At 43.8% G+C, this 14,339-nt stretch overlaps 1 protein-coding gene across 1 annotated transcript; it reads left to right on the top strand.

Annotated features, from left to right (window-relative positions):
• Positions 1 to 6,010: 6,010 nt before the first annotated feature.
• Positions 6,011 to 12,483, top strand: LOC134089172 (tripartite motif-containing protein 16-like). The gene is made up of 8 exons (XM_062543520.1): positions 6,011 to 6,624; positions 7,346 to 7,441; positions 7,939 to 8,172; positions 9,722 to 9,893; positions 10,005 to 10,037; positions 10,255 to 10,314; positions 11,274 to 11,336; positions 11,660 to 12,483. Exons 1-8 carry the CDS (start codon positions 6,040 to 6,042, stop codon positions 12,196 to 12,198), a joined length of 1,782 nt encoding a protein of 593 aa, XP_062399504.1. The 5' UTR covers positions 6,011 to 6,039; the 3' UTR covers positions 12,199 to 12,483.
• Positions 12,484 to 14,339: the final 1,856 nt, after the last annotated feature.

Below are 14,339 nucleotides of genomic sequence, written 5' to 3'. Positions count from 1 at the left end.
TTTTGTTTCCATCTTCTATACTCCATCCCCTACTGCAACTTTTATGTATGTAAATGAGTGTGTGCATGTGTGCGCTTGCTTTTGTGTATGAGTGCTTTTCTGTCTATGAGTGTGTGTGTGTGTCTGCTTGTGTGTGTGTTTTATGTGTCTCTATGTGTATGTTCACTGTGTTCTCTGCCGTCACTGTCACTCCAATATCAGATCCCACACACACACACACACATACGCAGGCACATACTCACACACACATACACACATGTGCACACACGCACGCACACACACACACACACACACACACACACACACACACACACACACACACACACACACACACACACAGGCACACACACACACACACACACACACACACAGGCACACACAGATACACCCACAGAGAGAGAGAGAGGGAAAGAGAGAACACACACAGAATACACACAGATAACACAGAACACACACAGACACACAGAGAGAGAGAAAGAGAAAGAAAGAGAACACACACAGAATACACAGAACATGCACAGTACACACATATACTGTACACACACATGCAAACACACACATGGGCACACAGAAATGCACCACACACACACACACACACACACACACACACACACACACACACACACACACACACACACACACACACACACACACACACTAACTTCTCAGCTCCGGTGGTCTCACACAGTGCTGCATCGCACAAAACATACTCAAAGATGTGTGTGTGTGTGTGTGTGTGTGTGTGTGTGTGTGCACTGTGCTTCTCTGTGTGTGTGTGTGTGTGAGGTGTGTGTGTGTGTGTGTGTGCACTGTGCATCTGTGTGTGTGCGTGTGTGTGTGGGGTGTGTGTAGGTGTGTGTGTGTGTGTAAGGGTGTATGTGTGCATGCGTGTGGGCGTGTTTGTGCATGTGTTTGTGTAATTTTGTATGTACATGTGTGTATGTGCTGGTATGTGTGTGTGTAGATATGTGTCTGTGTGTGTGTATTTATGTGCGTGTGTGTGTGTGTGTTCCTGCATGTTTGTATGTTTGTTGCACCCAGAGGAACCATTTTCTTTTAAAACACATATTTGGAAACTAGTTGATTAAAGGTTTCTAATGGTGTCACTTACATGTTTCTAGGACAAAAACTAGCAGAGATTGAGATGTTTGGAACAGTTTTTCAAATACCCAGGGGGGGATTTAGACTCCAGAGGGTTGATACCACCATCTACAGGCCGATGGGTATACAGTCCTGAATGTGCAAATAAATCCATTTATTGTATAGCCCCCCATGGATGAAATTCCACAAAACTTGGCATACTCCCAGAGGGTGTCAGGTTAATCATACACATGGAATTTGGTGCAGTTCATAACATCTCATCTGAAGATAGGGGCAATTAAAGCAATAGTTGCATTTTCAATTTTTACCATGGGGGTGCAAATCACAGATGACTGGTTATAAGCTAAGTTGATGCGAGCTCTTGAGACCAACATACCATAAACATTTTGTCATCCTCGGTGCCACGGATCAGGTAGTTATGTAGGAAAAACATATGTAGGAAAAAAACATATGTAGGAAAACCATACTCAATCATACACATGTACACACATGTACATGCACACGCACACACACACACACACACACACACACCCCGACCCATACACAAGTGCACATATAGGTGCACGCACACAGACACACACAACACATACACACACACACACACACACACACACACACACACACCATACTCAATCATACACATGTACACACATGTACATGCACACACACACACACACACACACACACAATCATACACATGCACACACACACAAACACACACATTCAAACAAACACACACAATCATACACATGTGCACATTTACATTTACACACACACACACACACACACACGCGCGCGCGCGCACACACACAGTGTCATACTCAAATACAAGTCTAAGTTCATCCTGTTTTCTCTTCTCCTTCATCAGACTCCTGTCACTTCACACTGGATCCAAACACAGCACACAGAAACCTCCATCTGTCTGAGGGGAACAGGAGGGTGGAGTGGAGAGCTGAGCTCCAGTCATATCCTGATCATCCAAAGAGATTTGATGTGTGGGAACTGGTGCTGTGTAGAGAGGGTGTGTCTGGACGCTGCTACTGGGAGGTGGAGTGGAGTGGGGATGTTACTATAGCAGTCTCCTATAAAAGCATCAGCAGGAAAGGACGGGGTGTTGGGTTTGGACATAATGATCAGTCCTGGAGTCTGCAGCGCTCCAGCTCCGGCAGCTGCTCTTTCTATCACAATAATAAACTGACTGAACTCCCTCTAGTGGCCAGCTCCAGAATAGGAGTGTATGTGGATCACAGAGCAGGAACTCTGGCCTTCTACAGCATCTCTGACACAATGACCCTCCTGCACAGAGTCCAGACCACATTCACTCACACACTCTACCCTGGGTTCAGGATATATGGAGGATCAGTGAAGCTGTTGTGACCCACACTGTTCACAGCAGGACAGAAACGTAAAGACCCCAGATACAGATACATGTAGCTGCTGAGCAGATATTAGATCAGACTCATGTCTGGTGGTGGGGCATTACGTGATGTTGACTAGAAGTGAATATGTATGAGCTTGTACTCAGGAGATTAAATAAGATGTTTGATGTATGATGCAATACACGTTTTGTTCCAACATGACTACTATGGCTGTCCCAAAAACATTTGTGCTAAAATGTATGGGATCTTATGGTGGATGCTAAATGTACATTTTAAAAAAAATAAAAAGCACACATGATCACTACTGTTGATGATGTATAATTAATCTTTGAGAGTAAAGTAATAAATTCAATAATCCATGTTTGTTGAGAGAAGACATTCTCTTTTTCTGATTGGCTGTATGATTGCTATTACAGTAATTCTGAATGATGGGACACCTATGATGACGCAGATGTAATAAAAAAGTTTGATTACTGTTCTATATATGTGCTCATGGTAGATGACGGCTGAGCCTGGAAGCAGACTACACAACAATGTGGGCTAATCATCTGTAAACAAGCTAACTGCCCAGCGTTATCACTGTCAGCACCATAGAAAGAGGGCTCAAAGGGCCGGACTGTATGGTTTTGACTGATGTGAATTGCTGTGTGTGTGTGTGTGTGTGTGTGTGTGTGTGTGTGTGTGTGTGTGTGTGTGTGTGTGTGTGTGAGTGTGTGTGAGTGTGTGTGTGTGTGTGTGTGTGTGTGTGTGTGTGTGTGTGCGTGCGTGCGTGTGTGCGTGCGTGCGTGCGTGTGCATGTGTCACGACTGTGATCACAACTGCTGACAGGACAAAATTCCACATACACACCAGTCACCAACACTAGATGGCAGCAGAGACCAGGCTTTTAAAGACGGAGAATTACGCACTTGAGCTATATTGTCATCCACTGGGGAACAATCATTAATGAAAACAAAGATTCATGTGACTCTGGATCCATTTATTGAATTTGTAAATAACAGAGTGCAATGCAAATGCCATGAACTAAAGGTTTAGAAAGGTGATTGTGATCAGGAATGGTGTATTCTGTGTTTAATGTCAGAGAGGCGTCTTCCTCTCTGTTTGTCCTCAGAGAGAGAATGCGAGTCGGGAGGCTCAGTGAGACTGAGGCAACATTCTGCAGAGAGCAACACACAAAAGGTGAGACATGCCACCTGAATATTCAGTCAGGGCTGTTTCCCCAAAGGCTGCATATACAGTACAATGGATTAAATCTGTTGGTTTATTGTTTGTGTGTAATTAAGCATTGGTGTGTTTAAGTGTGTACTGTATATGATAGATACATACTGTACATACTGCATATTAAACAATACAATCTAATCAAACGTGAGACTGAGGCGGGAGCGATGAGAAGGTGTTTACTCCTAATCCTTCTCTTCACCGTGTGTGATGATGTAGACCAGGTTCTTGTAGTCCAGGTTTCCCACCACATCAGGAGGGAAGGCAGCAAACATCTGCTCCATCTACACATGACCAACAAGCCAGATACACAACTTATACTTCACCCAGCATTCCTCCACAAACATCTGCTCCATCTACACATGACCAACAAGCCAGATACACAACTTATACTTCACCCAGCATTCCTCCACAAACATCTGCTCCATCTACACATGACCAACAAGCCAGATACACAACTTATACTTCACCCAGCATTCCTCCACAAACATCTGCTCCATCTACACATGACCAACAAGCCAGATACACAACTTATACTTCACCCAGCATTCCTCCACAAACATCTGCTTCATCTACACATGACCAACAAGCCAGATACACAACTTATACTTCACCCAGCATTCCTCCACAAAGAAACCCCAGGAAAGGACAGGGTAGAATGTTTTCTTTGCAGAGAGTAACCCAATGTAGGAATTTCTCTTGTCGTCCATGTTTAACATATCGGGTGCCCATGTAGCGCTTAGAGCAGAGGTTCTCAACCTTGTTGGGGCTAAGACACACCAAAGATCAAACCAACACGCCAAGGCACAACAGTTCATGGTTACTGTCTCTAGTCATATTCTGATCATCCGGAGTGATTTGGTAAGTATTGTATCAGAGGGTGTGTCTGGACGCTGCTACTGGGAGGTTGAGTGGAGTGGTGAAGTTTATATAGCAGTCTCATATAAAATCATCAGCAGAAAAGGACGGGGTGATGAGAGTAAGATGAGAGTCATCATAATGATCAGTCCTAGAGGCTGCATCTCTCCAGCTCCAGCTCTTTCACAATAATGAAGAGACTAAACTCCCTCTAGTGGCCAGCTACCGAATAGACGTGTAAGTGGATCACAGGGCAGGAACTCTGGCCTTCTACAGCATCTCTGACACAATGACCCTCACAATGACACAATGGGTGCCTTTCATTCAGCGTTTATACGTCCTCCCTCACTCCTCGGGCCTCGATCCTCGCTGATCTGCATAAAGAAAGATAGAAGAAGGGATAGACTATCCCATTGTTGCCTCCCCATCATTCTTTATGTACATCAGTGAGGATCGAGGCCTGAGGAGCGAGGGAGGACGTATAAACGCTGAATGAGAGGCACCCAATGAGTTCAGGCCACATTCACTCACACGCTCTGTCCTGGGGTTTGGATACATGCTGGATCATCAGTGAAGATGCTGTGACCCACACTGTATACAGCAGGGCAGAAATGTATGGGTACATCTTGATGTGGGTCTGGTTGGTTAGGCTACTAGAGACCTCCATTGGGCACAGATCTGGTTGTCAGTCTTATAAGCCCAATTATGTCTACTGTTATTTCTGCTGTTCGAACGTTAGTGGGACACTGGCGTACTTTCTCTTGTATTGGGAACACAGCACACCGCTGTGTGCAGCGTTCAAACTATCGTAACACCCTTGTGCTGAAAACCCCCCTTGCCTGTGCACTGAGAGGAAAAGGGGAGACAGGATGACACAGTCAGTCACACAGGGGGTCATGACATCAACTATCCCCCAGTATAAGTCTCCTCATATTACATCACATTAGATCAGTGTGTGTTATTAAATGAGGGCCTTGATTCCCCTCATATACAAAACAATCCGTTAACAGATTCACCTGCAAAACCGGCTTGATGTGTTTGAAAAGCCAGCTATCTGACAAGCTAACGCAACTTTTACTAGAACACGAGTGCTGTTCTCATATCTCCACACCCTGACATGATCTGTGTCTGATTCTCTCTCTGCTGCCTCTCTGTATGATTACAGTCAAATTATGATAAAATATCAGTGTAAACTACGGCCTCTCGGGGCTTATTTCTTAAATCTCACACAGTAACTTCACGTGATCACAGTGTGCTGAGTCCATTTCAGTTCATGCACTAAATATCAATCTGGTCCAACCGCCTTTTCCAGTTTCTCATTCAGAAAAACATCAGTGGGGCATCTGATTGGCTACTCCCTCATCCCCGCCCTACCTGCTCACTTCCTGATAGTTCTGATTAAGCAAAACAGAAACTAAACGAAACTCTCACTCTGCTGCTGCTTCTCAGAGTGTGTGCTTGGTGTGTGTGTGTCAGCTAGAAAATGGCGGCGGCTATTTCTCAGGAGGAAGAGTCTTTCACATGTCCAGTGTGTCTGGATCTGCTGAAAGATGCAGTTACTATTCACTGTGGACATAACTTCTGTATGAGGTGCATTAAGGGCTGCTGGGATCAGGAGGATCAGAAAGGAGTCTACAGCTGCCCCCTGTGCAAACACACCTTCACTACCAGACCTGTCCTCTACAAAAACCCTCTGATTGCTGAGATGGTGGAGAAATTTGGGAAGACCAGAATCCAGACTGCTGCTCCTGCTCAGTGTTCTGCTGGACCTGGAGATGTGGAGTGTGATGTCTGCACTGGGAGAAAACTCAAAGCTGTGAAGTCCTGTTTGGTTTGTCTGAAGTCTTACTGTAAAACTCACTTCAAAACTCACAATGAACTTCATTCCGGAGAACACTCAGTGATTGATGCCACAGGCCAGCTACAGAAGAGGATCTGCTCTGAACATCAGAAAGTTTTAGAAATATTTTGTCGTACTGATCAGATTTGTATCTGTTATCTGTGTACGATGGACGAACATAAAGGCCACGACACAGTCACAGCTGCTGCAGAATGGAAACACAAACAGGTGAGTACTGGAGCTACACGTACAGTATGTCTTCATTTTATATAATGTGTTGGTATAATTACAAGAACACTATACTCTGTTTTCGGTAGACTCTGTCTAAATAGAGAAGACCTGAACCAGGAAATGATAGCAGGTACAAAGTGCAAAATGTATAAACTCTGTCAAACATTGACATGGTAGTGTCACCTGAATATGATAAAGCACAGAAGATCAAATATTATATGCTGGCTTTGAGCCACTTGCTTATTGTCAGAGTCCCTGATCACTAAATGGAATGAGACCTAATGATCAGACCTGCTTCAGTAACTCCCACCTTCCAGACTTCTCAGGTCACAGGAGAAACACTTGTTGGTAAAACCTGTGGGAACTAAACATGGTGAAGCAGCTTTCAGCTGCTATGAACAGATATGGAATCAACTGCCACTTTCCAGACTTAAGACCAAACTGTTCTCTTATGCTCTCTGAGAATAGCTAACTGATCAAATACAGTTCCTGTGTACAGGTGTACCAATTCTATTTTGGTTTGTATGTCTTTTAATCATTTCTATGTTTTTTTTAATTTTATTTTATTTCGATGGTATTAAAATCATTTCCTTCTTTAACTGTGTCCCTTTTATGATCCTATTTACGATTATTTGCACATTGTAAATCACATTGAAATGTGAAATGTACAGTATGGCATGCAATACATAAGTGTACACATCTGCATTTGTATCAACAGAAACAGTTGGGGCAGACCCAGAGGAGATTCCAGCAGAGAATCCAGGAGAGAGAGAAGGAGCTGCAGGAGCTGAGGAAGGCTGTGGAGACTCTCAAGGTGAGTACTGACCAGAGGAGAAGACAACAGCTGGTTTCAGCTCTCAAATGTTATCATAAGTATTATGGCAGCTGTTTATCTGCTAACGAGATTACACAGTAGGTATCATTTTGTTAGCCAGAACAAACTCGCTTTTTCTTCAATTACTTAATGATGGAATGCTGAACACTTGATGAATAAATGGTCAAACATTCAGATCAAACTTCTGTAGTAGCCTAGAATTAGTGTGTTAATATATTTGTATAATGTAATGTTCTATGAATAAGTATGTTGCAAAGTCTGTAATATTAATACTGACTCCTGGAAAGTGAGAATTCTTCATTTGCTGTAATAAATTCTAATTCCACCCTCGGGCCAGGTTGTTGTGAGCCCAGTGAGTAACTGTGCCTCTGCTGCCATCTCTACAGCACACAGAGAACCACTGACACCATGAAACACTTTCAGCTTCACCTCCCTCTGTGTGTCTCCTGCCCTCCTCTTTGTGTGTCTCCTAACAGAGCTCTGCACAGACAGCAGTGGAGGACAGTGAGAGGATCTTCACTGAGATGATCTGCTCCATTGAGAGAAGGCGCTCTGAGGTGACAGAGCTGATCAGAGCTCAGGAGAAGGCTGAGGTGAGTCGGGCTGAAGGACTTCTGAAGAGACTGGAGCTGGAGATTGCTGAGCTGAAGAGGAGAGATGCTGAACTGGAGCAGCTTTCACACACAGAGGATCACATCCATTTCCTCAAGGTAACATTTGATCTGCACTCTTAAAACTGAAATTTAATGCAGCAAAAATAATAAAGAGCATTGCGTTGATAGCTTTCTGTGGAATATACTGTATGTCCAAACACCAACAGTGTGGAATAGAATTCTATACGTGAGCTGTGTGATGTGTGATGAGGTACAGACACATGTACATGTACACACACACACACACCCACACGCACACACACCCACACCCACACACACACACACCCACACACCCACCCACCCCCACACACACACACACACACACACACACACACACACACACACACACACACACACACACACTAAACCCACTGGTTACCCATTATGTCTGCAGTTAAGGAAACGGCCCTGACGGAATATTCAGATGGCCTGTTTTACCTTTTGCGTGTTTCTCTGCAGAAGGTTGTGTCAGTCACTGCTGCTCCTTGTTCCAACAAGTTACAATACGTTTTCAATTATTGTGCCAATAAAAAATATGAAAAGAAACTTCATCAGTGAAGGCAGTATTTCAAGCAGTCAGGAGGGCAGACTCTCAGGCAGGCAGGCAGGTGGTCAGAGGAAAATTAGTCCAGAAGAGATAAGGAAGGATTTTAATGTTTGATTCTATCCATGTTACAGAGAATACTGAACATTAAGTATCATAAATCAATCAATCAATCAGTAAATAAACAATAGACCTCAGCATACCCCTCAGAGCTCCACTGAGTCTCCTTAAATCTCCACCACAATGGAGTCACTAGAGACACGGTCTCATGTGCTCAGCTGCACACCTGCTCTTGATGCGCTCAACTGGCAGGAATGATGATGCAGTTTCAGTCTTTGTCCCACAAACACCCCAAACCTCCACAGGCTTTCCAAAACAAATACTTGTCTGGGTGAGGGAGCAGCCACATGACTCTTGCCATTACATGTTGAATCACAGAGGCTTGAGCTTTCAGACATCACAAGAAATTGCTTTTTAATTCTAGGATGCACCTCTACTAAAACCTTTGTGTGATTTGCAGAGTACTGCCTAGTGCCTACATGCATCTGAACTCGCCTATTATTTGAACTCATAGACAAACTGAGCTGCAACTAACTTCACCACGTCTGATAGGCAATGACAGAACAGTTCAACGTTATTTATCTAACTGACAAGGGGTTACAATCGAAAACATAGCCTGAAAAAAAGCAATACATGCCCCAGTAATGTTCGAATGACTGAATAAAAATCCTACGGATATTCATCCTGAAAATTAGCTGTTGCCTGGGACTCGTTGTTAAGGACTGCTTACATCGTGTGATGTATTTACCGCTGTGCTTTATATGCGTTTGGTTATCCACAACTTTCCCACACTTTGACCTTCACCATGAATCGCTATGGTAACATAGAATGTGTAGCACAAGCCGGTAACAAACTTCCTGTTTTCCTTCGTTGTGAATAGATGTGCTGTATATGCTTTTGGCTATAGACCAGGGTTTTCTTGGTCAGTGAAGTCATGATTTTTAGTGGGCCCTGACGTCATATTCAGGTGGCCTGTCTCACCTTGTGTGTGTTTCTCTGCAGAATGTTGTGTCAGTCACTGCTGCTCCTTGCAGTACAGTTTCAACCAGCATGACCTTCAGCCAAAGTGTCTCTTTTGAGGCTGTGAAGGAATCTGTCTCTGTAGTGAAGGTGCAGCTGGAGGAGAAACTGGAAGGCATCTTCAAGGAGGAAGTAGAAAAGATATCTGCAGCAGGTTGGACAAACCTCTAGAATGGACACAATGATGAGCTATTTCTATAAGACACTGTTATGTTCAAACAGTTATGGATTCATTTGACTCTGTGTGTTCTGTGTCTCTCAACAGTGGCACATATTGAGATCATCCAGTCTTTAGAATGTGAGTCTGTCATTAAGTTGCATTCCCATCTTCAGCTGAAATAAAAACTTACCTCCAGAGCTAACAGCCCTTAGCAACATGCAGTGTCACAGGTGTTAGAAAACAAACATTTCCCAAAAGGAGGAGTACACACAAGATGATATACTTGCAAAGCTAGATGTGTGTTTTGTTTGGTTGATCCCGGGTGAATGAGTGTCTCCTCTGTGTTGGCTCCCAGATACTGATCCTGAACTCCCAATCAAAAGAACAAGCAGTAAGGATGGGCTGCCACCACACAGTACGTCTTTACTCACTGATTCTGACAGCCTCCACATCTGAGGTCTAGCAATGGAGTGATAATTCTTTTAATCTTTTAAATCTTAAAAACCTTCTGTCAGAATGTGAAATGAAGGCCTTTTAGATGTTTAAATTGAGCAGTAACAGCAAACAAAAGCAGAAACTGATGGAGATCAGATATTGGGTCAAAATCCAGCTTTAACTAACATTAAAATGCACTCCAAACTACTAGATTACACCCATTACTTCTGCATGCAGTTATCTTGTGATAATGAACTAATTGAGGTGGGTTAGAACTGAAGGTCCTCTAAGCATGCCCCTACCCTCCTAATGAAGATAAGATAAGATAAAACTTTAATGTCTGTTTGCACAGAAATTTGTCTTGCAGTTCACCCTTGTCAAGTCCATAGACAGTCAGGGAGATTTACAGTCCAGTAAGTTAATCCATTAATGTCTCTGGGGTCTGGTCTATTTTATTCTTATGGTTGAGCAGTGATATAGAATGAGGGAGAAAAGAATGTTTGTATTTGGTTCTCCGGCAGCTAGGCATTCTAAAACGTCTTCCAGATGGGAGGAACTCATACTCCTGATGTAACACGTGTGAGGGGTCCAAAGCAATCTTTTCTGCCATCCTGGGGTGTGTTTAGTGCAGAGCCCCCCCCCCCCCCCCCCCCCCCCAAAAACATCTTAGTCTTCTCAGAAAGTATATTCTCTGTTGAACTTTATTGCAAATGAACTCTATGCTGTGCAAAAGAAGACACTGTCCACATGAAGATGAAGGACTCGTCAGTGGGAGGTTGGAGAACTTTAAGATTTAAGCAGCTGGGGACTCATAATGAGCATTATACAATCTCCACTGATGTGATTTAAAAAGGGGTGTGCTGTCATCGATGTATATATTCTCTTCATACAGCAAACGTAACTGTTTTATTGGTACTAACGTGCTATTTTCTGTTCCAGTGTCTGATGTTTCAGTGCCTGGTGTTTTTCCTGAACCAGTGACCAGAGAGGAGTTCTTGCAGTGTAAGTTGGACACACAATCAGACATCCAGCTGTCCATCGCTGTACACATCACACACACACACACACACACACACACACACACACACACACACACACACACACACATGCGTGTGCACACACACACACACACATGCGTACACACACACACACACACACACACATGCGTACACACACACACACACACACACACACACACGCACACACACACACACACACACACACACACACACACACACACACACACACACACACACACACACACACACACATTAATACTAAAACACAAGTCTAAGTTCATCCTTTTTTCTCTTCTCCTTCATCAGACTCCTGTCACTTCACACTGGATCCAAACACAGCACACAGACGCCTCCATCTGTCTGAGGGGAACAGGAGGGTGGAGTGGAGAGCTGAGCTCCAGTCATATCCTGATCATCCAGAGAGATTTGATAGGGGTCATCAGGTGCTGTGTAGAGAGGGTGTGTCTGGACGCTGCTACTGGGAGGTGGAGTGGAGTGGGTGGTGTGTTCAAATAGCAGTCTCCTATAAAAGCATCAGCAGGAAAGGAGGGGATAATGAGAGTGGGTTTGGATGGAATGATCAGGCCTGGATGCTGCACCGCTCCAGCTCCAGCTGCTCCTCTTTCTGGCACAATAAGAAAGAGACTGAACTCCCTCTAGTGGCCAGCTCCAGAATAGGAGTGTATGTGGATCACAGAGCAGGAACTCTGGCCTTCTACAGCATCTCTGACACAATGACCCTCCTGCACAGAGTCCAGACCACATTCACTCACACACTCTACCCTGGGTTCAGGATAGGCAATCCGTTTTTCATGTACACTGGATCATCAGTGAAGCTGTTATGACCCACACTGTATGCAGCAGGACAGAAGTGTAAAGACCCCAGATACAGATAGCTGCTGACCAGATATTAGATCAGACTCATGTCTGGTGGTGGGACATTACGTGATGTTGACTAGAAGTGAATATTTATGAGCTTGTACTCAGGAGATTAAATACGATATTTGATGTATGATGCAATACACTTTTTGCTCCAACATGACTCTTATGGCTGTCCCAAAACACTTGCGCTAAAATCACCATATGTATGGGATCTTATGGTGGATGCTAAATGTACATTTTAAAGAATAAAAAGCACACATGATCACTACTGTTGATGGTGTATAATTAATCTTTGTGAGTAGAGTAATAAATTCAATAATCCATGTTTGTTGAGAGAATACATTCTCTTTTTCCGATTGGCTGTATGATTACAGTAATTCTGAATAATGGGACACTTATGACACAGATGTAATAAAAAAGTTTGATTACTGTTCTGTATGTGCTCATTGTAGATGACGGCTGAGCCTGGAAGCAGGCTACACAACAATGTAGGCTAATCATCTGTAAACAAGCTAACTGCAGCGTTATCACTGTCAGCACCACAGAAAGAGGGCTCAAAGGGCCGGACTGTACGACAAAAATCCGGATGAACTGGAAGTCTGGAGGTCACCCTAGTTTTGACTGATGTGAATTGCTGTGTGTGTGTGTGTGTGTGCGTGTGTGTGTGTGTGTGTGCGCGCGCGCATGTGCATGTGTCACGACTGTGATGGACAAAATTCCACATACACGCCAGTCACCAACACTAGATGGCAACAGAGACCAGGCTTTTAAAGACGGAGAATGACGCACTCGAACTGTTGTCATCCACTGGGGAGCAATCAATCAATCATCTATGAAAATAAAGGTTTATTTGAGTCTGGATCTATTTATTGAATTTGTAAAATAACAGTGCAATGCAAATGCAATTCATTAAGGGTGATTGTGATCAGGAATGGTGTATTCTTTGTTTAATGTCAGAGAAGCGTATTCCTCTCTGTTTGTCCTCATCAGAGAGAGAGAATGAGAGTCGGGAGGCTCAGTGAGACTGAGTCGTGAGATGAGAGATGAGCGACGAGAAGGTGTTTACTCCTAATCCTTCTCTTCACCGTGTGTGATGATGTAGACCAGGTTCTTGTAGTCCAGGTTTCCCGCCACATCAGGAGGGAAGGCAGCAAACATCTGCTCCATCTACACATGACCAACAAGCCAGATACACAACTTATACTTCACCCAGCATTCCTCCACAAACATCTGCTCCATCTACACCATCATGACTAACAAGCCACACACACAACTTATACTTCACCCAGCATTCCTCCACAAACATCTGCTCCATCTACACATGACCAACAAGCCAGATACACAACTTATACTTCACCCAACATTCCTCCACAAACATCTGCTCCATCTACACATGACAAACAAGCCACACACACAACTTATACTTCACCCAGCATAGAGAATGGCATGGTTTCATTTCAGCCTAATAGCTGGTTTGATTTGCATTGAGAGATGATCTTATCATAGGCTACCCCATGCCAATCTCTAGGTATGGTAAAGGGTATGTGATGATGTGAGGCTACAGTATTTTCATTCCAAGGCCAAGGGAACTTCATCAGAATGCATAGCACCCTGAATCCATAAAATAACTGACCTAACAATCTGCCTGCCTCTATAGGAATTTAACAAAGGAGTGTGTGTACATATGCCCCCTGTATTTTAAGGAAGAACATTTATTCAGCAACTTCAGCATGGGTTCATAAACTTATGAGCACAACTGTATCACCAAGCATTCCTCCCCAAACAAACCCAAAGGACCGAGCCATGGAGAAACACACCCAGCATGGCATAGCAGGGCACACAAACACACACACACACACACACACGAACACACACACACACACACACACACACACACTGTCTGCTGTCTCTCTGTGTGATTACAGTCCAATTATAATCAAATATCAGTGTAAACTACGGCCTCTCGGGGCTTGTTGCTTAAATCTATCTCACAAAGTAACTACACGTGATCACAGTGTGCTGAGTCCATTTCAGTTCATGCACTAAATATCAATCTGGTCCAACCGCCTTTTCCAGTTTCTCATTCAGAAACACAGGCATCTGA

This window comes from Sardina pilchardus, chromosome 8 (assembly GCF_963854185.1).
Source record: "Sardina pilchardus chromosome 8, fSarPil1.1, whole genome shotgun sequence".
NCBI classification, from domain to species: Eukaryota; Metazoa; Chordata; class Actinopteri; order Clupeiformes; family Clupeidae; genus Sardina; species Sardina pilchardus.
The sequence above is the reverse complement of the archived record's forward strand: the minus strand, read 5'-3'. Positions and strand labels throughout refer to the sequence as shown.